The 25780-nt window shown below is 39.7% G+C and overlaps 2 protein-coding genes and 1 long non-coding RNA gene across 3 annotated transcripts; all 3 read right to left on the bottom strand.

Annotated features, from left to right (window-relative positions):
- Positions 1-50: 50 nt before the first annotated feature.
- Positions 51-6749, bottom strand: LOC134882804 (twist-related protein 2-like). The gene is made up of 2 exons (XM_063910751.1): positions 5617-6749; positions 51-1087 (listed from the first exon to the last, which is right to left on the bottom strand). Exon 1 carries the CDS (start codon positions 6517-6519, stop codon positions 5947-5949), a length of 573 nt encoding a protein of 190 aa, XP_063766821.1. The 5' UTR covers positions 6520-6749; the 3' UTR covers positions 51-1087; positions 5617-5946.
- Positions 6750-16376: 9627 nt separating this feature from the next.
- LOC134883572 (heme transporter hrg1-A-like) lies at positions 16377-20994 on the bottom strand. Its single transcript, XM_063911995.1, has 3 exons — positions 20563-20994; positions 18787-18954; positions 16377-17485 (listed from the first exon to the last, which is right to left on the bottom strand). Exons 1-3 carry the CDS (start codon positions 20690-20692, stop codon positions 17349-17351), a joined length of 435 nt encoding a protein of 144 aa, XP_063768065.1. The 5' UTR covers positions 20693-20994; the 3' UTR covers positions 16377-17348.
- Positions 20995-21665: 671 nt separating this feature from the next.
- Positions 21666-25499, bottom strand: LOC134882353 (uncharacterized). Its single transcript, XR_010168147.1, has 4 exons — positions 25214-25499; positions 23710-24146; positions 23270-23313; positions 21666-23179 (listed from the first exon to the last, which is right to left on the bottom strand). It is a non-coding gene; the product is annotated as an uncharacterized LOC134882353 (long non-coding RNA).
- Positions 25500-25780: the final 281 nt, after the last annotated feature.

Below are 25780 nucleotides of genomic sequence, written 5' to 3'. Positions count from 1 at the left end.
GCCAAAAGGCAATGCAATATTTCTTTCATTATGAAAATATAACACTCATATACAGCATTAAGAAAAGATTTATTGTCCACGGGAGTTGACAAAATAAAGATTATCAAAAGCAAATGCAAATCATTACTAAACAAACATGTTCAAACAGTCATCAGACTTCTTCTGGTTTCAAACGATGTTATGGCTGTAATCACAAAATCAACACTTACAAGAAACTGTCTGCTTTTCTATTTGTTTGCATTATTTAATGAAAACACTTTTAGCAAGCGGCTTTCTTAAAGCGGCGGGAAAAAGATATACATTAATCAGTATTTCTTGCTTTTTTTAAAAACAACTTTCTGCAACATTCTTTAATAATAGAAAAGCTAAAGTGAAAATAATCAGTTTAATAGTGGCTGAACTGTGATCAGTGGTTTAAGACATTTTCCCATGAGCATTTTCATTAAAGCCAAGTGTAATGCATGAGCAGAGTTGAAGGTATACAGTGTGCATACACCAAATTCACAAACATACACTTACACAAAAAAACACACACAAAAAGAAAGCTATCCAGTTACTACAGCATAACAAGCAAAAGATCTTTGTCAGATTCCACATGCTCCTCTTTCTCCCACAACACGGGGCTCTGAGAGCCAGAGCGATTAGCTTATTAGCATTTTAGCTGTAAACATTCATTGGCTGTGACCGCCCTCTAACCATCACTGTGCCATTATCATTACTCATCTTAATGTCCGTCTGGCAGTGATTCCTCTGATGCCAAGAGGATGATGGTTATCACGGTGTTACCCAAGGCACTCGAACCAGCAGCCATTTTGTTTCTTTGTCAACGCAGGCCAGCTGTTTGTTTGTTTGTTTGTTTGTTTGTTGTTTCTCTCCTTGTTTGCATCATTTAAAATGTTCAGTTCTCGACTCTCGTATGAGGAGTCATCGATGTTTCAGAAACACAGTTAATCAAGAAAACATCTCAGTGTCATGAGGCAAGCACGTGTCCAGAGAAGGAGAAAAGGTTTTATGAAAGATAAAAGTTCGGGGGATTGTCTGCTGATGTTTCTGTTTTGAGAGTAGAGGATTTTCTGTTGTCGGTTCTCTGCAAAGATAAGAAACACGAAGATGAGAACATGGTTAGGATAACATTTTCAATACTTGTGTGTCATTCTTAAGTATATTTGTTGGAAAAAGAACTCTGATATGTTGAGGTTATAAAAAGTGTAAAAGCAAACAAACACTTTGGTTTCGTGTAAAATGGAAAAATCCCTACAGCTCCTTTTACTTCTCTCTTGTTTTAACAAGCAAACATTTCATTTGGAGCGTTTTCTGTTCACCCTAATTACAGTGTGCCTTTCCATGCTTCAAGAAAGACACACAGAGAGAAGAAGAAGAAGACAGTAAGACAGAGTCAGACGTATGTTTGTGGGTGTCAGCCCATCACATGACTTTCATTATGCCATAAACACGCTTATGTGTAAATTGACCGAGAAAAGCTTGTCTTTGTGCAGGGCGTCTTCTAATCTGCTGTTCATATTAGTTTTCTTCTTGTTCTTATCTCACACTGTCTCAGTAAACAATTTCAAAATTACAGCTTGGAGGATATATATAAATAAAGGTCATTCATTTTTATTTATTTTTTATTAAGAAATTAATTTGATCTACTTTTATTAGTATTTATCTCTCTTTACCCTAGTTTTCATGGATAGTGGTCTGAGTCTGGCCCCTGTTGCACCGGACCTAAGCACAATTCACTGGATATAATGGTTAAAGAAAACCCTTAAAAATGTGTTTATGGAATTCTTTGGTAGCTTTTTAATTTTTTGTAGTTTGCACTTTTCTGTAACTATAAGACACTTTTATTAATGACAATGTACAACAGACCCTGATGCATTTTTCATTCAAGTTATGTGCCGTTTTGTCGCCTACGTGTCAAACCAGAAGTCATTCCTCCATGGCTCTCTATCCCTGTAGCTGACTGAGCAAGGCCCACACACGTACAACTGCAACAGCACATATGCATGCAGCAGTCAAATGCAAAAACACTAATATACACCCAAACACACACACACACACACACACACACACACACACACACACACACACACACACACACACACACACACACACACACACACACACACACCACAACCCTCCCACCTGCGCTCGCCTCACAGTCTCTAAAAATAAAGAAGAATATCAGAAGCCACAACTCCTGGATGAAACTTTTAAAAAACGCATTTGAGAACGACTTTACATCTGGTCCCGGATCAGTCCAAAGTCAAAGCCAGAGATTTAATATGCACAGCAGAGCACCAACAGCTGGTCAGTGCAAACTGTAAAAATTTTTAAAAAAAACACACACACTCACACATTCACACACATGGACGCAGCAGAGCCAGGAGTTCCGGCAGAGGAAAGAGCACTGACAGGCATTTTGATTATAGTATAAACAAAATGGAGAGTATTGTTTTTTCCAACTCAAACAGAACCATCTTTCATTCTGAGCCAGACAACCACACGTCCTCAAATCAAATCATCAAAATGTATTTAACTGTCCGGTGTGTGATCATATTTGTGATGGTGTGTGTGTGTATAGGCTGTGGGCTATTAAGAAAGAAGGATCTCTGCCAGTAAAAGTACAAAATATTTGAAGTATATTAGAAGTAATTCAGTAAGTTTAAAGATGGTGTATAGACCATTTTCTAGTTTTTATCTTAATGGAAACATACTTTGGATAGATAAATTACAGAAACACCCAATATGCTGCAGAAAATAAAGCTTCAAATCACTTCTTCTTAAACTTAATGAAACCATTAAACACTTTGATATATTGTCAGTTGTTTCTATTATTTTGTCCGATCCCTGAAAACCGTCTGCCATAGAGGAGATGTGGATTAAGATTTTTAAGCTTTCAGAAAACTTTAAAGAGTCTGCATCTAATATTTTTTGATGACATCCATGATATACTGGACCTTCTATGGGTTTGTCAAATAATGGAGGGATATACATGTAATTTAACACATGTGTACACACTGGTTTAAATTACATGCAGCATGCACACACACCTTTGATGTTTCTCGGATTCATCTAACCTCATCATCTTTCCTAAACTTAGACGTTCAGGTCAGTTTCAGGCCTTAAATGTGTAGCACTTTCTGCGGCGGCCCCTGCAGAGCTGATGATAACAGGCAGAGCCGGCAAAGTGGTAGGTAATAACTACCGCGTTGCGTTCAAGGACACACTCAGCTACCTCGTGCAGAGGCCTTGGCATTCCATCCACAGCACTGAGTGAGCCCTTGACGTCTGTTGCTGAGGCCACTAGAGGTTTAATAATAACGCCGAGTGGAACACCTGCAGTGTGCACATGGCCGGAGGCTGCATGTGTGTGTGAGTGTGTGTCTGGACAGTGTAAGGTATATATGTTGTATGTAGCCTGTGTGTGAGTACTTGAAGGATAGTTTGTGATTCCTGCACCATGATATAGTGTACTAAAGTGTACTTTGAACCGTCATCTATCTGATGACATGAGAGCCTCTGCACTAGGTCACATTTCTGCCCCTTTGCTCTTTTTTCAATTAAGTGCTTATCTTGCATGCTGTCATTTCTTTTTTTTAAGGACTTCCTGGCTTCCTTTTTTTCTAAAACTTAAACTGTGGGTCTCGTAAAACTAAAACCTGGAGTGTTTTAGAGATTAAAATCCCCTAAACAACATCTGCAAGTGTATTCCTGTTTACCAACCTGCAGATGTTTTCACATAGACACACACACACACACACACACACACACACACACAAACATGCACACACAAACTTACACACACACACACATGCACGCACACACACACACACACACACACACACACACACACACACACACACACACACACACACACACACACACACACACGCACACACACACACACACACACACACGCACACACACACACACTGCACAGGTAATTAAAGTGCACTACAAACACACACACACCGTTACACATGTACATGCGCTGAAACACACACAGGCTTGTGTGCATGACCCTAACTTTCGCACACACACCTTCCTAATACCTCACAACTGTTTCCAATCTAAAGGTTCCTGCTTGTCTGGGCCCCGGCGGGGCCTGATTGCACGATACAAGATCCTAAGGAGAGAGGGCAAGGCTGCAGGGAGAGAGGGAGATGTGCCTCCACTTATTTCTCCCCACTCTCCCTTTCTCTCCTTCCTTTCATGCTGTACCTGTGCAGGAATCTGGTGTCTGTTAAAACGGTTGAAAAAAACCAGACCCTGTGTGAAGTTGATCCTTCAGATTCTGGAGGAAAACATTTGTCTTAAATACATCAGAGGTCTGTCAAACACTGCAGAGTTTAGATTGTTATGATGATAATGTGCTGTTTAGTCAGTTTAGTCATTGAAGTGAAACAACTAGAGTGCTTAAAAATGTATTCCAACAACCTTCGATGTTTTACTATGATAGCTGTTTAATCATGATCTGTCAATACACTGGATTTATTTGAACATGATTTAGAGATATTTATTTCATTACCGTTTACAAACTTAAAATAATTATTTGCATTTTATCTCTTTTGTTGATATTTTTTCTATGGAGAAACAGAAAACATAATTTTGCCAAATATAATTTAGAATTTTCTTTGACAGCAACATCTGTTTTTGCCAGAGTTGCATCCAAAATGGCAGAATAATTTGCACAAACCAACACAGGACAAACACATTTGTTTTGATGGGATCTTTATGTTATTTAACACACGTAACATTTATTAACTAAATTAGTTTTAATGTAACGAGAAACAACTAAATAGCAGCATTGCTACATTTTAGAAAACCAGTAAATAAAAAGAAAATTAATAAGTTTAAGGGATCAGTGATCTTCTACTTTACATCATGTAATGTTCACGTTTGATTAAAACCTATTGACATTTAAACATCAGAATTAGAAACATCATTTGTAATATTATAAAACTGATGATATGGTTTTTTTTAATGAATTTGTTATACCACAGAAAACACTATTTGGATTTTTTATTCTGGTAGATTTTATATTTTTTCACCTTGTTGCACAAAATGCACAGATGTAAATATGTACTGTATGTAAACAGAGGCCCACTCAACTTGCATTGATGTGAAGGTAATTTAGTTATTTTAACTTAATTTTAAACTGAGTTTAAATTGTATTGTGATCGTCACGCTGATTTGTAAGTATCTCAGTTAATGTCTAGTTTTAAAGGAGTTTCACAGATCAACCTTGCTTTAAGTTGTTTAGTCTGAAAATATATATGATCAATTAATACATTTGACGTGTTTGACAGATTTATACATTTAGGTAAACGTTTCTATCTTTGCATTAGTTTAAACAGGATACTTTAAGAGATCTTGACCAGCACAGAGTGATTAGTTGTTTTTTATCCTGTCTGCATTTAAAGTATTTTTTTATGAAAGACTACAAATAATATTCTGAAACAAGACTATTACAAACATTGAACACATTACAAACTGTGCTCATGACATGATAAAACTGAACTGTGTGCACAAAAGTGTAAGTTTTTGTTTGTATGATTTCTGTGTGTGTTCATGCAGTCTTTGCGAGTGTGTGTTTGTAGATTTTGTCCATACCTGAGGGGCTGCAGTGGAGCGTCTTGTTGCACTGGATTAAATTGTAAGACAGACAAGGGATAGCAGTGGAAACAGTGGAGGGAAACAGGGTGAACTGAGAGGTTTGAGTTTTAAAGATCCATCTCTGTCTATGAAGATGAAGTGAACCATCATGGATCACTGAGATGTAGCAGGGATGTATGCAGAGGTTTGAGATGAAAAGGTTAAGATCAGACCAAGAGGGGGAGAATTCAGAGGTTCAGAGGTCAGGAAGTGGGTGCAAACACAGACACGGGTGGTGGGGTTGAGATGTGGACACGAGAGGGTTTAGGAGAGAAGTTCGTTGGGATCCTAGTGGCTTGCGGACATGGCCCAGGCCCCCTCCATCCTCCAGACGGAGAAGGCGTAGCTCAGTCTTTCGTGGGCCAGGTAGTTGCAGCTGGCCAGCTTGGCGTCCATCTCGTCGCTCTGCAGCACCTGGTACAGGAAGTCGATGTAGCGTGAGGCCAGCTTCAGGATCTGGATCTTGCTCAGCTTGTCCGAAGGTAGTGTGGGGATGATTTTGCGTAGAGATGAGAAGGCATCATTCAGGGACTGAGTGCGTTGACGTTCCCGCACATTTGCGATCACACGCTGAGAGTGAAGGTCCTCAAAGGGCTGATCGAGCCTGGGCCCCAGCGGCGTGGGGGCCAACGACACAACTGTTGTTGGGCTTTTCTTCACCTTCTTGGACCCTGACGGCAGCAGGTTGGTAGGACTGCCGGTGCTGCTTTCCTCTGCCTGACCCATGCTATCCTTCTTGGGGAAAGGCGTACGCTTTCGATTTCCTCCTTGATGAGTCTTCTTCGATCCTCTCTCCAATTCCTCCTCGCTGGCCCCCAGACCTCCTTCAGGGGAGTTAGTGCAAGACACCTCTTCTCTCATTTCACCGTCCACTAACAGCCTTTCAGCTTCCACTGCAAAGACAAGAAGCTGAGATGCTTCTCTCAAACTTGGACTTGACAAGCGTGTGTAACAAAAGTCTTCTCTCTCGTTAGGAAAAGTTACGGCTTCTGAAGCTCCATCGGATTGGACGTCGCTCTGGCTGTCCTGTTTCCTGGTTACCTTGTTAAATATCTCACTTTCACATTCCCCTCTCAACCTGGCAGACAGAACAACAACAAACCATCTGACAGGCAGGTCCACCTCCGCCTCTTTTATACCCAAACGCTAACTCGAGGCCTGCGGGCAGTTCTGTTTGGCTGAGCGGACTTCCAGAGGGCGTGGTCCGGCATTAGCCAGGCAGAGATGTAGGAAGTGTGTGTGTGCTGGGCGGGCGATAGAGGAAGGGGGTAAGTGGAGCTCTCAGCCAATAAGAAGTGCTGTGTCTAATGTTGCAGGGATGTCTGAGGCTTTATGGGTTCCAGATTTGGGGCTGGAGCGTCAGTCCGCATGCTCTCATGTCGGCATTCTCATTCATCAACCATTATTAGGACCAAAATAAATCTGAATGTTTTTTTCTGACAATCAGCAGTGTAAACTTTCATATACAACATTTATGTTGAGATTTTTTTATAAACACACACAACCGCTTTTTTTGTAACTCAAAGGAATAAATCATGTGTATTAATGTCGTGCTTAAAGTTTTTTGTTCGTTTATAAAGTGTGTGTTTACACTGCCACAGTTTTCACCATGCTGATAAACCTGTTGGACGGAGTCATAGAAAATACTGCATATTAAAAGGATGAAGGAGGATTTGCAGGTTAAACAACATGCTTTATGATGTAGACTTTTTGTTTATAAATGGGACAAATTGTAAATTTGACCATGACAAACTGTAAAGTCCTGCAGCGCAACAAAACATTTTTTCATGAAATTGTTTGGCCACAGCATCTTTGAGTAGATCTGAGAGAAAATGTGAGGTTGTGCAAGAACACATCCTGGAAATCATTTCACAAGATGAGCTATTTTTCAGAAATATCATTATGTATGTGAACACTGATAACTAAAATCCTCCATAAACCTGTTGTCTAAAACCTATCCAGTTCTTGGGTTAAAACACTGACGTCAGTTGCTGAGTGTCATCCACCTTGGGTTGGGAAAGCAGCATAGATAGGACCCTAAATAACCCCTGACCTCAGTGGCCCAGTGACCTCAGTCTGCAGAGGTGAGGGAGCACCTAATTGTGCCATCCACAGCCCCGAGGCAAAACCAACACATGTTCTACCTCCAAACCGCGAACCCATCTGGGTCTGCAGCCACTTAAACACATTTGTTACACATTGCCAGTCATGACACAGCAGAGGGGTCTTTTTGGGAAGATGACGAGACATGGTTCAGGATTCCGTTCAAGCAACTTGCGTGGGACAATCTACAATTTTAAACAGAATGACTAAATCTACCCTTGAATCCCAATCAGTTTCCCAACATTGTGTCAATTTATACCTTCATGCGTCACAACTCCAGTGACTCATGTGTGAATCACCGCAGGGAGATGTTGTGGGGAGCTTTTCTACGCTGCGGAAACTTTGTACTTTTTGATGACAGCATACTTAATGGTAGCCTTTACATTTCATCACCTCCAAACAAGGATTGTTACATGTTTGATGTTTCAATACTGATTTCAATTCAGTCGCCGTCTAGACATGCCATTCAGAAACTTGTATTATTTACTAACAAATTTTCCTTGGTTTTAACTAAGCGTCATTTCATTCTTGACACACTGCTTGACAGCTTCGAGCCAACAATTTGGGTGTGATTGCCGCGGCATTTGAAGGACCGCGTGTGCGGAGAGCAGTTCAGAAGATTTCTGATGAGCCTCGTGATTGCACTGGTTTACATTTCAGTCAGAGAGGGACGTTTGAACGGAAAGTAGCTCGATCCCAGTTGGGTTCAATCAACTTAAAAGAATTAAATAAAACTCATCTGGCCATCAAAGCAAGGCCATGGACAGAGACAGTGCATTTTATGAGATTCTATTTACATATCTGGCCAAATCAACTCCAGGATTAGCTGGTTTAAGAAGTGGGGCTCATTGAGAACTCTGGTGGAGACAGTGGAGGGACAGCAAAGTCACTGTTGTCGGGGGGAATCTCGGGAGCTGCCACTTACCTTTTAGTGAAACCGTGGCTCTGTGCCACCATCATGGAAAAAATGAGCTAACAAAGCGAGTAGGCCTACAGGAATGTCGTGGCACGTCGAAGAACAGAAGGGGAGAGAAAGAGAGAGAATGGAAGAAGAATAAGAAAAGGGGAAAAGAAAAGGAGAAGAAAGGCAAAGAGAGAAGGGGGAAAAAAGTGAGGCTGTCCAAACAGAACCAGATGCAGGAGTGTGGAGGCTCGTTTGATCTCTGTCCTCATAGGCTGATTGATGTTGCACATTTCATTTCCTTGTCAGAGTCTTGACATAATGTTTCACTAAACACTCAGGCCCTGCTCTCGTCCTTTGTTTTATTTCCATGGGGGTCGTAATTAACCCTTTCTGGAGCTGAAAATAGATCATGCACATATCAATATACCTATAAATATATAGGCTTACACGCATGCACACACACAGGGAGGTTTGGATATCAAAGAAGAGCGAGGTATTGTCTGTTTCTGTCTCCACAACATATGGTTTGCTCCTGACTGAAATACTGCACTGAGGGGCGGCCATGTTGAAACTTTTGAAGTTTTCCAGGGAAAAAAAATAAAAGAGGGAAAACAGTTTCTTTAAGTTCGTAATGCAGTCAATTCAATTACCGTCATACACCAAAAGGTCGAAGCGCTGCGGTGACGTGCTCAGCTGGTAGGAGCGCGGCAGTGTGACCAATCATAAATGATGTGTTTGGAAATCCACGCTGGCTCGACAAAAGGAACTAATCATTAAATTCCTCCTCACCTTCACCCCAGGAGTTTCTTCACCCTCATGGCTGCCGTTATTGATGTTTGCACACAGCACCACGCACCCTCCTCCACCCCACAGCCACCCGTCCACGGCTCCATCCCTCCCGAGGAGCCTGTAGTGGCACAAAGGCAGACATCTGGGACCCATTTCCCCCCTGGAGAAGCCCTTCCTGTGGGGTATCCACTTAGAGGGGTTCGGTAGGAGCGGGGTGGGGGGCAGTAGGGGTGAAGGTGCATGGTATGTGGGGGATGGTTGGGGATGGGACATGGTGGAGTGGTGGTGGTGGTGGTGGGGGGGGGTTGGCTTGCCAACTTCTAATGAGGATGAGAGAGGTGTGGATGATAAGCAAAGCTAAAGTACAATGTGCAAGGGTGTATGTATCTCCACCTGCCTTGTACCATCGATGAACAGATGAGTTTACAGAATATTTCAGGATGTTGGAGGAAAAGCTTTTTTTTGCCAAGACTTTGATGAGAGGATTGATAGGATGATGTCTGTGCTTTAAATATGAAGGTAGCATAGTATTAAGACTATAAAAAGGGGGAAACAGGTAGCCTGTCTGTGTCAAACACCATCATCCTGGGACCTCTTAATCCTCAAAAAGATGTGTAAAAATGATAACTGTATAACGGGGGAATTTCTTTCCTGAAGACTGAACCAGGCTTGCTGTTCTACCTTGTTTACAGTTTGTGCTGAGCGTGACATCCAACTTTGTATTTAAATCTCTGCAAGAGAACCAATAACTGCGTTTGCATAAATCACACAACTGCCCCATTAAGTCCAAGATTTCAAACGATAAATCCAAATCATAAACAGATTATATACAAAGATCAGTTGGTAGGATTAAAGTCAGACACCTGTGTTTTGGAGATTTTTATTTATAAATATTCAAATGTATATATCTAATAAGCCAACATTGACAGGACCTCCTTATAGCCCTAAAAAACTTCTCATTATGAAGGAAATATAAAATAAATATAAATATAAAACTAAGGTAATAGTTGTTTCACATGAGAGATGTTTTGTTTGTATTGGTTTATATATAGAACAAATATGTGTCGTATACATAGTATTTGAGTTAAAATTATCGAAAAGGAAACAGTTGTAGGGATGTCAGTCTACTGTCAAGCAAATCTCATCCACATCCACAGAGTGTGTATGAGCATATCTTATTTTCATTAGCACTAGAGAAAGAACATTGTATAAGTTTGAGTGACTTTAAAGTGATCAGTAAAAGTATTTTTTTGAAACTTTTTTTTAATGTACATTTCTGTCACAACAGGAAACCTCTCTCTGCTGATGACGTTCATGTGGCACAATTATAACTCCAGAAAAGAAACAAAATGAAACTTGAAATGTTTTGACAAATGTTTATAGATACATTTAACATGTGTGTTTTTCAAATATAAAAGTGCAATCATGCAATAAAAACTGTTTTCCCCGCGCTGCGTGCAAGACTGTATTATTCTTGTTTAGCTATGAGCTATCTTCTCGTATTAGGTTGTAATTTATCATAATATTTAGTGCTCAAGCTTCCTTCAAATGTCCATGCTTTCATGTGTAATTTAGCCAATATCCTGCTCTGGCTCTGATTACAGTGTTTAAGCGCCGGGGTTCGTCCATGGCACATTGCAAACAGTCCCAGTGGAGCACACAGCTGAGCTGGGGATACAGCATGCAGCGCTGGTGCACATGTAGCAGCAGGTTAGGCCGGATAAAAACTTGTGTGGCTTATTCTTGGACATCCAGGAAAGAAGCAGGGCATGATGGTTAGAGCACACTTTTACTTTGTGTAGTAGAAACACATTTCATAAGCACTTTTTAACAGGCCCTTAATAGAAATGGCTTAGATGTTAAATCTTTGTGGTCCAATCAGTCTCAACCTAACAACGAAAAACTGAAAACAATTCAGGTCTTACATTTATATTTTTTAAATGGACCTTCAAATGGTAACAGTTTTTCGGCCTTCTACAAAAAACAAACAGTGGAAAATATCGCATGAAACATTTTAAGATACGAGGCTGGATTTTTGTGCATGTCTGTAATGTTGCTTGAATGTTGCATAACTTTGTGTCCATGTGTGCAAGCAGCAGGTCATATGACTTCCATGTGCATGTGATAATGAAATACAGGGGCAATACAAAAAATACAAAAAACAGCTGGACAGTATCCTCTATATATGGATTGAAAAAAAAACATTACTTATTGCAGTTAATAATGCTGACGTGGCCAGCAGGAAAGACACTGATGTAATTGATGCATGGCACATCATCACATGAAAGTCATTTCCACTGCTTTGTCAGCTATTTTAAGTCAACTTTTAGCTGTAAACAACTCCAATAACACACGGTGAGTCAGCAGATCAGAACTGACCATGTGGCTGCCCGGGCTGGAAAACCCTATTTCAGCGTGAACTTCAGAAATGAGCTTATTAAACCATAAGGCTGTTGCAAAGAAAATTACTTTTTACAAAACATGTGCACCTTACCGCTGACAGCAAAATACAGAATGAGGAGCAATCATAATGCAAACTGTATGTTCACACCAAAACAATAAAAGGCCATGCATCCTATCCCTTTTTTGACACAATGTGCTCTCTTCTCTGCTGTAGGAAATCTATATATCTTGACATTTTGAAGTAAATGTAACACTCTATGGACTCTCTCAGCACGGCTCCTTGTTTGACAACCAAAAAACCAACCCCCCATATCAATGTGAACAGAACGTCTTGATAAACTCACACTTCAAATCCTGGTTTCTGGAAGCAGTGTCAACCTGGGATCTGCAGGATTAGGCACTATCACGCATCCACTCCTGTCAAACTCACAGTGAAGCACTGTCTGCGAGGTACAGAGGAATGCATGCGTTTCTACAACAGAGCTATTGCATTAGAAACATCAACAGGGCAAGCTTCAAAGAGGCGCGCCTTCACATTGAATCAATCCCCACTTCCATTAGATTACATGAATTCACCAATGTTACATTGCGCTAACGTTTCTTTATGGTTTCTCAAATCCCTCGCTCTGGTTCTGGTTCCCCCTGTGAAGCCACTTCAAACAACCTCTGCCATGGCATATCCCTTTGTGCTCTAAAACAGCAAATATGTGTCTCTCTAAAATGTTTCAGATGCGAGCTTGCAGTGGTCCCAGAGGCACAGACAGCATTGCACACAGAATAAGGGGAGGGGGAAAACAATAGCTGAGTGTAAAGGTAGGGTATGTGCAGTTAGCAGGCAGGTCTGCAGGGACAGTTTGAATGACTAGTGAGTGATGAATGAAGATGATAAGGATAACATAGAGACAAAGCAAGGAAAGGAAAAATCAGATAGAGAGGGAGAAATCCTGCAGCAGTAAATCAGTGTGGTAATAAGGACAGACGGGTGGGGAGGGGGGCTGCAAAGGTCTAGAAACATATGTTTCAGTTTGTAAATAAAACAGTAAATTGCTATGGATATTGCTTAAATATCTGTGGGCTTTGTACCTCGCTTTGCGGAAGTTCCTCGGAAATCATTCTGGGACTGCCTTCTTAAAATGCCAAAGCGGCTTCTTAATGTCAAAGAGGCCATCTGGTTCTCGACCAATTCAAGATGTTTGCTTTTCATTTAGCGTTTTCCTCCTGACGCTTCTTTTTTTAGATCAAATGCTTTATGTTTTTCAGCATTAAATCCAATGTTAATATTTCACAATGGGAACTGTTAGCACGCACGCATCGCAGACATGAGTCAAAGCTGTGAATTCCTGTTCACCCTTTATCACTGGTCGAAAGTAACTAAGTAATTTTGTTCAATTACAATTTTAAAGGTATTTATAGTGTTCTTGTAATCTCATTATATGCTTATTTTCACATCTACCCCATTACATCTCAGAAGAAATATTACATACTTTTAAAAGGAGCAATACTTTACCTTAGTATAATGAAAATATTTCATTGCAGGTAAAGGGCCTGCATTTACCTTGTTACTTAGTATCAGCATTAAAATCTAATTTAGTTTTCCGAATTAATATAAGTTATTATTCCCCTGTTGTTGTAATATTAGGCTATACACAGTATTTCAGGATTATTATGCATTATTATGTAGGCATCACTTAAGTGTTGGGGTTGTCCAAGAAAGCTAATATTTCATAAACTGTAGTTGGGTAAAATGATAAGATATTGATGGATTCAAGCTTGACAAATCAATAACTTATAAAAACAAACCCAATTGTCATCAACACAAGCCAATAGACGCAGTCGTTTGAGCTGGACTCTTCACATTGGTCTCTATCTGCAGCTGGTGGGCAGAATGGAGTGTGAAGGGACCGTCTGTAAAGTGAGACGCCAAAAAGACATACTAGGACAATATTCAATAACTTCCATATCATTTGATTTAAACAAAAATGATTTTGAATAATCTTGGAGTTTTTTTTTCTTGTGTAAAATAACTCAATAACTTTGTACTGCAATCAAAATCCATCAGGGACTTACATACACTTGTATGTTCATTGTTGGGGACGGAACCTCTAACCCTCTGATTGGTAGATATCCATTTCCCTCCTGAGCCACATCCGCCCTACGGATAAAGATAGGTTCGGATTAAACATTAAGTAGGGTTGATTGGTTGCACCTTTACTGTAATCAGGAAGAATATATCATGTTTTAAAACTTTTTTTTTAAAACAGCAGTCTGGTCTAACACAAACCTGCTCAGCTTCCGAGATCAGATGTGTTCAGGTTTCTCGAACACACAATCTATCGTTTTCTTCTAAAGGATTCTCATTAGGCTTAAGTTTAACTTTGTCTAAAGGACACAGTGACTCCATTAACCTCAAATGTTTTAATAGCCTAGTATTCTGTGGACATGACAACTTGTGTAACAGATAAACTGACAATTACTCTGACAAGTCCCATATTTTATTTGCCACTCAGCACAGGTCAGTGTAATTATAAACTGAAGGGAAATCACAGGCTACATAAATGAAGCACCCGGCAGTCTCCCAACATCAGTACTCACCTGGTCCAAGGTATGCTTGTGTGGCTATGGCTCTAGGAGTAAATGGGTGTCAGTTGTTGGATACCCAGCCATGACAATCGACAAAATGTACTTTGGCAATATGGCAATAGAAGGAGAAAGATAGCATGGAGGCAAAAAAGGCAAATATGGCTCATGCAGTCGAAAGATTGGGAACGTTTGGCACAAGAAACTTGATCTTTATAGCCAATGCACAAGTACGTTTAGTAGCATTACACCAAATGTATATTTCAAGCAATTAAAAAAATGTATGATACTTTTTGGATCAAAAATGTAATCTGAAAAGCAACCAAATCAGTGAAAAAAAATTGTAGTTGAGAAAAAACTGAGATGCGGTAGTGTAGAAGTATCAAAAAAGGATCAAATAGAAATACCAGAGTATAGTACAAGTACATCAAAATGTTGCATGTGTGCAGTACTTGAATACATGTAAATGTACTGATTTTGATGTGTCACAAAGTACACACAAACAGGTCTGAGAGCTGTGTGAGAGATACGTGTTTGTGTCCTTTTCTGACATCGTTAAGGTCTGCATGTGTGTGATGCAAAGGAATCCTTTCCCCCGTAGGTTGTTTGTTATCAAGGTTGATTCACTCTGTAGCTCACTAGCGTCTAATTATACAGGATGTTTAGGGTAGTGGTGTTATTTGAATGTATAAACTTTTGTTTCCAGCCTCACCGCACTCTGCCAGACTGCCAGTCAACACTTGAGACAACTTCCTCTCTTGATTTGGGTAGAAAGAAGTCCCATAATTGAATAAAACGAGACCCCTCCCTCTCTTTACATACCACACAAACTCTCTCACACACACACACACACACACACACACACACACACACACACACACACACACACACACACACACACACACACACACACACACACACACACACACACTGACACGTTTTACAGGCTGTTGTATAAAGTTAATAGGACGCATTTGGTTCCAAAGCCCCCAGCTTGCTCAGTGGAAAGTGAGCCGGATTGTTTTTCTGTTTCTTAATGTCGAAGTTTATAACGGCCAGATAAAAAATGTTGCCATGGAGATTTAACCACAACATCGCAATTACCTTGATTCAATGAGACTCTGGGGGCTTACAAGCAAACTAGTGTAATGCAATTAAGATATAAGTACCCCCCAAAAATGTCCTTAAAACACAGAGGAAGGATGCAGGAAAGCAACAAAGAGAGTGAAATAATTACAGTGGCTTCTTAAGGATCAAAGTTACTGATACTTGTAATAAATAATTAAACACCAGATTCACTTGCCAGGGAGTTTTTCCATAACAGCTGCAAAAAACACATTTCCCCACCTGATATTCACCAGTAATGAATAAGTGAATCAGTAATAAAGCACTAAACACTGATTCCGCTAGAATATTTCACCCACATATTTTTCAAATCAACTTCAAAGTCCCCCTATCATGGCGGCTGCCTTAACAAAATCATACACTAAAAAATTCTCTGCACCCCCCCCCCCCCCCCCCAAACCTTCCCCTTGAGGGACAAAATAAAAATGTAGATGGATGGAATAATTGCCTGACTTCAAAGTGTAGCTTATTGACCTGCATTTACTGTTGGAATTGCAATGCTGTGGGGTGTTTTTTCCTTCATAAATGTGGCTCGGGTGTGATGGAATATTTGTTATTTTCCCTCTTACAATGCAAATCCCACTTTAATGCCCAACACTGACCCTCTTGACATAAGCTTAGTAGGAAGAAAGGTGTGGTACACCCTCCATAAGCCTCTGTGACACTTGAAAGTCACCTGGATTATGGAGAGAAAAATGTCTTTTTACCTATTCAATTGTCACAAATTTAAAAAAAATGCTATGGAGGAAGAGAAACTAAAAAAAAGGAGCAAATTCATAAAACATTAGGACAGTTATCCAAACCAATGCACAGAGGATCTCAAAAAACACATTTTATTAACAAGACTATCAGTCGCTCATTATACAAACACACACTCAAAGTTAATTGATACACAATGTCTTTCTTCATTTTTTAACATAGGGATGTAGACAAATAAAAGGAACAAAGCCACATAATCTCATAAAGCAACAATATAAATGTTATAATTGGTTTAGATCAAGAAAATAAAACATGAAGCAACATGCATGAGCTGCCATGTAGTGTTGCTAGCGAACTAAAGCCATAACTAAGGCCCAACTTCACACTTATTTTTCACACTGATAAAAATAATACAAAAATCATTCTTTATATTAAAAATGCCCCCTTCATGGTTCCATAATGTATATAAAGCAGGAAATGTGGTGCTTATAAAATGAAAGCATTCAATGCAAGACCTCGATACACCTAGTTGAAGCAGGGCTTAGTTGTATCAAGATTTCATCATATGCATTGCCTGTGCAACTTGAGCAGCTCTTCATCATTTATTGAACGAGAGAATTAAATGTAACACAATGTCATTTAGGATGACAAGCGCACACTGAACATAGCGTTTAACTGTTGAAAGGATGGCTCCCTCTAGTGGCTACAGCGGAAACTGGAACACTAAATGGGTGTGGCGCAATTATTCCCTTCACAAAAATATTAGCCTGTTTTGGATATATTTTGTCATGAAAAAATTGTGCAGATGCATGACGAGGCAGCCGCTGAGAAAGTGACCATTTAAAATCCGTCAGGGATCCTAAAAGTAGGGCTGGATTTGTTTTCAAGTGGCACAGTCAGCAACAAATCCCTCACCGATAATTAAAAAAGAAAATAGAGGTTCAGGCCCTGAAGGCAGGGGAGTTACCGGGCTCAGGGTGTTATCCTCGACACAAAGTATTCAAAACTCTCCTCTGATTCCTCCGAAAGTGTCCTCCATCATCAGGCTGTTCAATAAAGTTTGTGTAGTCACTACGATGTTTTAGTGTTCTTAGAAGTCACTGAGGATGCTGATGTCGGCAAACTCTTGGCGGTAGCGGTGGGCGGACAAGGTAAGCAGGAAAGACCACTTGAAGCTCATGAAGCTCCACACACAGGACAGGTAGAGACTCCGAGGGTCAGTCAGGGCTGTGGGAAAGAGAGGGAAACAGACCATTTACATTAATCTGCTGCAAATACAGCCGTCACAAGACATTGGAAACAGAAACAGAATACCTTTGTTCGTCCCAGAGAGGGGAGATTTACATAGATTACATTCATTGGAACATGGCTGCTGGGATTCACTCCCATTTAGCCACAACAGAGGTCGACAGTGATGTTGGGTGATGGCCTGGGGCTGTTCTTACGTAAACATTTAATAATTACACTTAAGAAAGCCTTAAGGATCCAATTCAGGAGTAAATGCAGTACGACAATGAATAAGATAGTTAATGCCAGCTTTTTTCTTGTAACATCACTTCATTGGCTAATGGTAAAACATTTTTGATTCAAATAAAATAAAAGGGCTAGAATAGCGCTCTATTTCTGAATACAAATTATAATGATATTAATTATAAATCACCTCGACCAAGGCGGTTTTGAACATAAACAGTGTCTGTACCAGAGTCATCAATGTTTTACTCTTACCAACTAAAGACACATCTGGAGCTCTCTTAAGTTCAAGAGCCTTTTATGATTAAAGATATTATGAAACATTTTCTCCGATGTTCGCAAGCAGAACTGCAAATGATTTTGATTTATACTTACATCTTTCACTTGCATCTATTCTGATATGGCCCAAAATATGAGAAAACAACCAAAATAACACAAAAGTATGTCAATATTTATTCCTGTAATAGTGGCCTGAAGGCAAAAAATGCATTACTACTGCATTTTGTGAAAGACAAATGCCATTTTTGTTGTCCTACAATGTTTCCCTCAGGGTTGTCAGAGGGCATTCTGGGTGGGGATTGTAGGAAATCTGAACATGAAGTAAACCTGAAAGAGTATGGGTGAGGCGGAGCGGAGACAGCTAATTCCCCGGGACTCTCAACCCAGTCATGTGACTCAGCAGGTTGTCCAGTTCCTCTCAGTGATTCAGTTTAACTTGCAGTTTAACATTCAATTTCATAACTTCTTATTTATAGACACATGAATTTTCTAGCATTTGGACTGTCGATATGTTGTAAATGTATTATCCTTTTCTTTGAATTTACAACATCTATTGCATGTCTTTCTGTCCTGGGGGAGGGATCCCTCTTCTGTTGCTCTCCCTGAGGTTTCTTCCATTTTTTTCCTCCATTAACAGTGGGGTTTCTTTAGAAATGTTTCCTTGTCCGATTTGAGGGTCTAAGGACAGAGGGTCTCGCTTTGGTATTCATATTCTGTACAAACTGTAAAGGCCCCTGAGACTAATGTAAAATGTGTTATATTAGGCTATAGGAACTTACACTCTTTGTTGTTGATGGCAATAGCCAGGAAACTGATGAAGGCCACAACCGCTAACAGAGAGAAGAAGAGTCCGATGAAGAAGAAGAACTTGAGGCCCTTCAGCCAGGTCCTCCAGTAGTCCTGCAGGTACATGACGTGAGTGATCAGGGTCCACAGGGCCAGCACACCTGAGGAACAAGCACAAATGGGTTAGAGAGATTCAACATAGCAAAAAACTAGTAAACAAACATACTCTAAACATCCTTCAACAAGCTACATTTTTAGACCGATTTTTAAAGCCTTGATGTTTTACCAAAATGCAAACCAAAGAAAAGTCTCATACATTACTGAAATAAATTGAAACAAGTGGCAGCTTATATTCTTAAATCTAAAAATACAAATTGGTAAAAACCATCTCATGGTATGAGGGGTGATTGTGCATTTTCTGAAAAAACATGACACACCAAGTTGCCAATTATTGCTGAGGTAAGCAATCACACTTCTTTCTTTTTAAATGTTCCCCTTTTTGTGTTTTACATAGCCACAGTGTTGAAGACCTTGCTCACTGAGTCTTAAATGCAATGAGATAATTGAAGGCGAGAGTGTGATCACACAACATACTATAAGACAGGTAATACATCATGTGTCATTTTATTTGGGAAAAATAATATTGTGTCAATAAATTATCAAAGCTGATAAGGGACATTGGAGGAACATGATACATTTGTTTTTTTAATCCAAATAAACACAAAAGGCCTGCATGAGTCAGTTTAATCTTTGGGAATGTGTCATAATGTACATTCTGTAAACAGATTAGAGCAAAGGTCTTAGATGTGCACTTGCAACAGTGAGTCAAAGGTCAGATCCATGGAAACAACCCTTAATATAATCTGTTGCAGGTGCAAAAGCCAACATTTCTAAAGTGTATTTGGAAGACTGGATGGGATCTAATGTTGTCATGTAGTTGCACGTCTGTGGCCAATGTCACGGTCATATTGTAACATCAGAAACATGCATATAAAAGAATCCAGAATCAAAAGTTAATAAAATTGTCGTGAAATGTACTATACGTACTACTTCTAAGCTAACAGTGGTTTGAATTCATTAAATGTATATTGAAATGCTGCCTGAAAGGTGGGGTAGGAGGGGGAGACATTTCGAAAATGTGAAATACTGGACAACCTTTAAAAAAAAAAAATGGACAAAACTTTCAGGGACAGTTGATTTTTATGTTGACACATACAAAACACCATCTTTCAAATATTTTATATAAGAACAGTTAATGAACCTGACATATACTCACACACCCCCATGTTTTGATAGTTCTGCACTTTAGTGTTCCTATTTTTCCCTTCCCTACTTAATAGGTTTTTTGTTTACTGTTGTTGGAAATGTATTATCCTCTTTGACTCAAAGACACATTTTAAAAACCTGTCTGCACTTTGGGATACTTTTAATCTCAAATGTTTTAACAGTTGCAATGTTCCTTGTAATCAACGTAAACAGTTGACCCTTGTACAGATGACAAGCTCAAACCTAGCAGATAAATGAAAAGATCCCTCCCTGATATTAAACATAGTAATTTGACTTGATTGAACCACATTGTTTATATTTTGATTTGTCTACCCTAGAACAACAAGTTTGATCCCTGCCTGATTAAAAGCTCCTTTTGCAATAAACAGGTTCAATAACTAGGGCACTTTCAGCTAAGTAGGGGGTCACTGGTGGTAGAGCTGAAGGCTGTTATAAAAACGACCTGTGACAAAAATAATGTTTTTGCACAGTGTTTACTGTACCTGATAGTCCTCCCATGGCTGCAGTCCACGGCTGTCTGAACGCGATGTTCCACACCAGGAAAGCAGAAAACCCCATGAGCGTCCCAAACGAGGCATAGCCGATACTAATGTAAGTTTTATTAACACCCATTTTCACAAAAACAAAGGTGTTGGGAAAGCAAGGACACGGGCTCGACGAGACGAGAAGCGACTGTGTTTGTGTCTGAGAGAGACAACAGCAAGCTGGGTATTTCAAAGCAACTGCATCCGGTGAATCTTCCACACACGAGGACAAAATGTTTCTAACTGTGTGTGCTGCTGACTAATGACTGCTGTCTCACACACGCGCAGGGAAAGTTTGAGACATGACAAAGCGTTTCTGCTGAGAAAGGTTGTTCTTCAGTCCAGCTGCAAAAAAAAAACATCGCTCCTGTTACGTCATCTGTTGTCAGCCGAATAAAGCCTGCTCAGTCCTGCAGGAACCTCACACACTGGGGGATACAGCGCCTCCTACATGAGCAGACGACATAAAGACACATGAGCCCCGTTACAGCCCTGTTGTTCACGTTGCCTTTACCTCATTTGCTGTATGTTTTATAATCTGAATAAGTGCAAAATTACCAAATCAATTTCACTCAAATATTTTTTCTTCAATATGCAGAAAAGCATTTAATTTTCTACATACATTTGTTGGCACTTCCATGCCGAAAAATGAGCTTACACAGTTAAAGAAAGGGACAAAATAGTGAGATGTCCAGAATTATGTTTTCTATCTTAAGAAAATAGCTATTTAAAAAAAATGTTGTATGGGCTATACATAAATATATATATGACCTGCAACAATAATTGCTTATTAATAGGCAAATTACAACATATTTTAAAACTAAATGTGTTCCCAATGAATCATTAACAACAATTATCTCAAAGGCTTTCAGCCCTAAATATTCAGTATATACATTCTTGTTTTGTTCTTAACTCTTAGAGAGAAAGGTGTGTGTAGACTGAATTCTAAAAAATGACATTGACCACAGCTGGGCTTTAAAAGACCACCAACATAAGATATAATTCATTTTCAGTTTGATCTGCTGAAAAAAGGTTTGTTTGTTCAAAATGAGTAAGAAGTGTGAGCTCTAAGTGAGTGAGTTGAAATATTTAGTGCACATTCAAGTAAAAAAAACAAAAACAGCAGTCAATTGTGTACAGAGGAAGTTATAAGAGCAGAAGTTTTTTCTTTTACTGCTGTAGTTCAAAAGTAAAGACATGAGACGTGAAAGGGTTTGAAGTGTAAAGAGAGTGAGCATTTAAGGAGTAAATCATTAAGCTTTTGTGTACACATTTTTATTTTTGAAATTTTATTTTTAAATACATATATATAAAAATACATAATAAAAAAGGCACAAAAATATACCACTTATTATGCTTTGACAGTCTCTTGAAGTGTCCCTAAATAAAAGATACATGAATGTGAAAAAAAACAAAAAAAAACCAAATAATAATCTAATTAGAGTGAAACTAGTTCAAAACATTTTTGACACAGCCCTCCGCCATTGCCACAGCCGATGTAGAACGTGGTCAGCGTAATTTTTTTATGCCTGCTTAAACTCACTATACCAATTGCCTAAGGGGTACAGCAAGTAGCGATGGTACGACGATGCTCAAGTTATGCCATCAGATTTAAACAGACATGGCAGGTAGTAATAGAAAAAGAAATCATCCAACTTCTTCTTCATGACCTTGATTAGAGCTGTGTCTCGGTAGATGCGCTGAACCAGCATGTCTTCTTTGGAGAACACCAACAAATCACACCACTCAGTGCCCGTCACCATCATCTCTCCTTGGATTTGCCAATAAATCGAGTGGTTCCTCTTCAGTTGCAAGGCTCCATTCTGGCAGGTAAGGAAATTGCACCCAATGAAGCTTGGGAAGCTAACGATTTTGATATGCACCATCCCGTAACTGGGCATCTCCTTGGGGTCGTACACCAACCCGTCAGGCAGCGCCCCCAGCCACGGAGCATTCGGTTGAACAACCAAACCGCAGGTGGACCAGTTGACACACATTTGCTTACAGTACTCCCGAAGTGCTTCCACCCTCATTTCCTCCTCGACCTGTGCCGCCTTACCCTTAGGTAGTCCTTTCTGTATCTTGAATACAAGGTGCTCCGCATTGCTCATTCCTCGTTTAAGATAGCAGATATCCCTGAAACGGCTGGTCAGGCGCAGATTTCGCAGCTCCTCGACTTCCTCCTTACGTCCACGTGTGGACTGCTCCAGACTGCGTGCTTCCTCCCAGGTGATATGCATGACGTCCATGTGTTCCTGCTCCTTCGCACTGAGGATAGGAAGAGCTGGCATTGGCTCAAGACTGTAGTTAGCCAGAGGAAGCAGTGGCCTAGGGGGGGCATCTTCATAAATCTTGTAATCCCGACTTGATGGCACGGGGCACAAGTAGGACAGGGGGCTACCACGAGGGACTTTACCCAAGGCAGGAGTCCACTAATTCCACATTCTTTGTGAGGCCCATTTTGGTTATCAGAGGCTTCTTGTCTTCTGGAATATCCTTGAAAGCTTCAGTGAGCCTTTCCAAGAAGGACTGGCCCTCAACTGGGTAAGGAATGATGGGTGTGTGAGGCATCATCCTGTATGAAATGAGTAAATATCATCAGCTATGTAATAAATAAAACATAATTAACTAATAACTGAAGTCATGCGAGTCGTACTTTTCTTACCTCGTTAATTCTAGCATGGTTTTCTGCAGGGGGAGCTTTTGCTTCTTCCATTTTGAAGCGAGAAAAGAAAAAACGTATTAATACATGTTTTGAACAACTAGTTTAACAAAAAGCAGGCTTGCAATGTGAACTATTGCCATCATTTTGTGGGCAGTCGTATTTGTTTCAGTCAGAGTGTGGTTGTTTTGGACAATGGTCAATAAGGCTAGGAAAGAGTTTGAAAGGAAAGTTTTACTGAGTTAATAAAATGGGCTGGATTGAGCCAGAAGAGGTAAATCTAAGGTTCAGAGGTTCAGCTTCTTTTTTTGGTACCCTAACGTAGATTTGTTTAGAGTTAGTAGAATTTGGTATCAGTTGTGACACATTTTAAAATCAAAACAGGCAAAGCTTCAAAAAATTACTCCAGAACAATAAAATCTAAGGCATCGAAACAAGCTTACCGTTATGTTTATGGTTGACATTTTATCAGGTTTTTGAGGTTCCAGACTTTTACTTGTGCTTTCTTCACTCATGTTTAGCTGTGGGTTATCTGTTATCGCATCTGAGACCGATGGGGAGCAGTTCATCTCTTCTTTAGTCTGGAGAGTGCCTGATGAGTCCGGGTTGAACTCAATCACCTTTATGTGGAATGCATCAGTGATACAGGGCATGCTTGAGTCTTCTTCTTCTGTTTCATATTTTACACAATCTGTGGAAATAAAGTTATCCACTTCCCCCAGTCTTTGTTGTTGTTGTTCTGATCCATAACTTATGTCATATTCAATTGGCTCTTCTTTAGGTATTTTGGGCAACGGTTCTAGTATTTCCTGATCCAGCCTAGAGCTCAGGTCACAGGGCTGCTCTCTGACATTTGTGGCTCCAGAGTATTGGCCAACATCTATTGTGGAGGGGAAAGGGGAAACAACATATTTAATACTGATACATCTTTTGCTACAGTTCCTGTCTCTGGAAGCAGTAATTATTTTCACACACCAGAAAACAAAGTTATAAGACTGATGAAAAATGTAGTCCAATTGGCTTTTCTCGATTCTTTGTCTAATCATGCTCAGATGCTTTACTACACCCAGGTTTGGATACACCTATACCCTTTAGAGGATTTAGCTGTTCCTGTTACATTTTGGTAGTTTTCATTTCCCGGGGGGCAGTACTCCTCTTCACTCTTTTACCTGACAACATTGCCACAGTAACTGACACACACCTAAACTCTGGAGGTTTTTTCTTCAGAGGTTTGGATTAAAGAGAAAGTAAGAGAGGGAAGCAGGCACACTTCCATTGCAGTGTTTTTAAATAACAATGTTTCTGAATGTTGTATTTATATTCTTCATAACGCATGTGACCCAGTGACTCCAAATAAATACCAGATATTAATTTTTTTTAAACACACACCTCTTTTTATTGGATTTTAGTGGTTCTATAATTTTAGATGTTTTAAAAATAATTAGTTGACCCAATGACTCAACATCAATGCAGCATTGTATTAATAAACTGGACAATAAAGACACCTCTTTTATTAAATTGTAGTGGTTCTTTTTAAATTGTATTTACATTTGTATGCTATTTCTTTCTATTTTTATGAAGTAATCATATTTATTTTCAATAGCTTCCATGTCATTGACAGAAAATAACAGTTTGATAACCAGGGGCTATATCAAACTTGCCTTGCAGTAGTGGTAAAAGAACAGTTGTGTTAAATGTGCATGAGTATAAGTATTGAAAAGATAAAATGGGTTATGAACATAACCCTCAAAACTGTGGAGCACTTAGTGAAATCAAGTGTTAAGTTAAGGTAGCTACAGACTGCTGTGGAGGCATCACTTTCACATACAAAGTGTCCCTTTAAACGATTGTTGACATTGTTTAAACCCGTGTTGTCTCGCATTCAGGATGCAGACAGATTCATTTCACATATTTGAGCAGTTTAAATGTTAACCAAAAGTGACAAACCTATTTTCGACAGCTTTATCTCGGGGTTGAGCACCATGTGCAGCACATCCCGTAGGCGCTTGTTTTCCTCGTAGTAAGCCTCCACAATAGTTTCTACTTCTCCAAATATCTCCACGACCGCAGTAGTAAAGCGTTCAGTTAAACAACTCCGCAAATGCAACAGTTTGGTGTTAGACATCTTGAAAACTAACGTAACGTTAGATTAACATATATTGTGTTGCACTTCTCTCCGAGGTTGTTGTACAACGCGCGATTCCCTAAAACACAGAAATGGTCCGGAACATTGAAGATGACTTCCGTTTAAATAAGCGCCCTCCTCAGGACGATAGGCAAGCACCACCTAAAAGAGCGGTTTGCTTTTTGTAACAAGATAAATAAAACCCTATGGAAAGCTGTGATGAAGGCTGTTTTGTTTTCATAAAGCATATTCAAGTAAAAAGCATAATTTACCTACATTTGATAAATGTTTCCAACTTATAACTTCACTTATGAGGCAATATGCAGGCTGTGGTGAGTGCCCAGCCTTTGGTATCTCTTCATATATGAAAACATTCAAAGTCAGTCAAA

The sequence above is a fragment of the Eleginops maclovinus genome, chromosome 20 (genome assembly GCF_036324505.1).
Source record: "Eleginops maclovinus isolate JMC-PN-2008 ecotype Puerto Natales chromosome 20, JC_Emac_rtc_rv5, whole genome shotgun sequence".
Taxonomy (NCBI): Eukaryota; Metazoa; Chordata; class Actinopteri; order Perciformes; family Eleginopidae; genus Eleginops; species Eleginops maclovinus.
This window is presented reverse-complemented; position numbering and strand designations above follow the sequence as displayed.

What these genes read in the sequence shown, in the direction of transcription:
- LOC134882804 (XM_063910751.1), bottom strand. Translation starts at nt 6,519, where the DNA reads ATGAGAGAAGAGGTGTCTTGCACTAACTCCCCTGAAGGAGGTCTGGGG.
- LOC134883572 (XM_063911995.1), bottom strand. Translation starts at nt 20,692, where the DNA reads ATGGGTGTTAATAAAACTTACATTAGTATCGGCTATGCCTCGTTTGGG. An exon ending in AGCCATGGGAGGACTATCAG is followed by an intron (nt 18,955 to 20,562) that starts GTACAGTAAACA and finishes CTTGTTCCTCAG; the next exon opens with GTGTGCTGGCCCTGTGGACC. An exon ending in TGCCATCAACAACAAAGAGT is followed by an intron (nt 17,486 to 18,786) that starts GTAAGTTCCTAT and finishes TCTTTCCCACAG; the next exon opens with CCCTGACTGACCCTCGGAGT.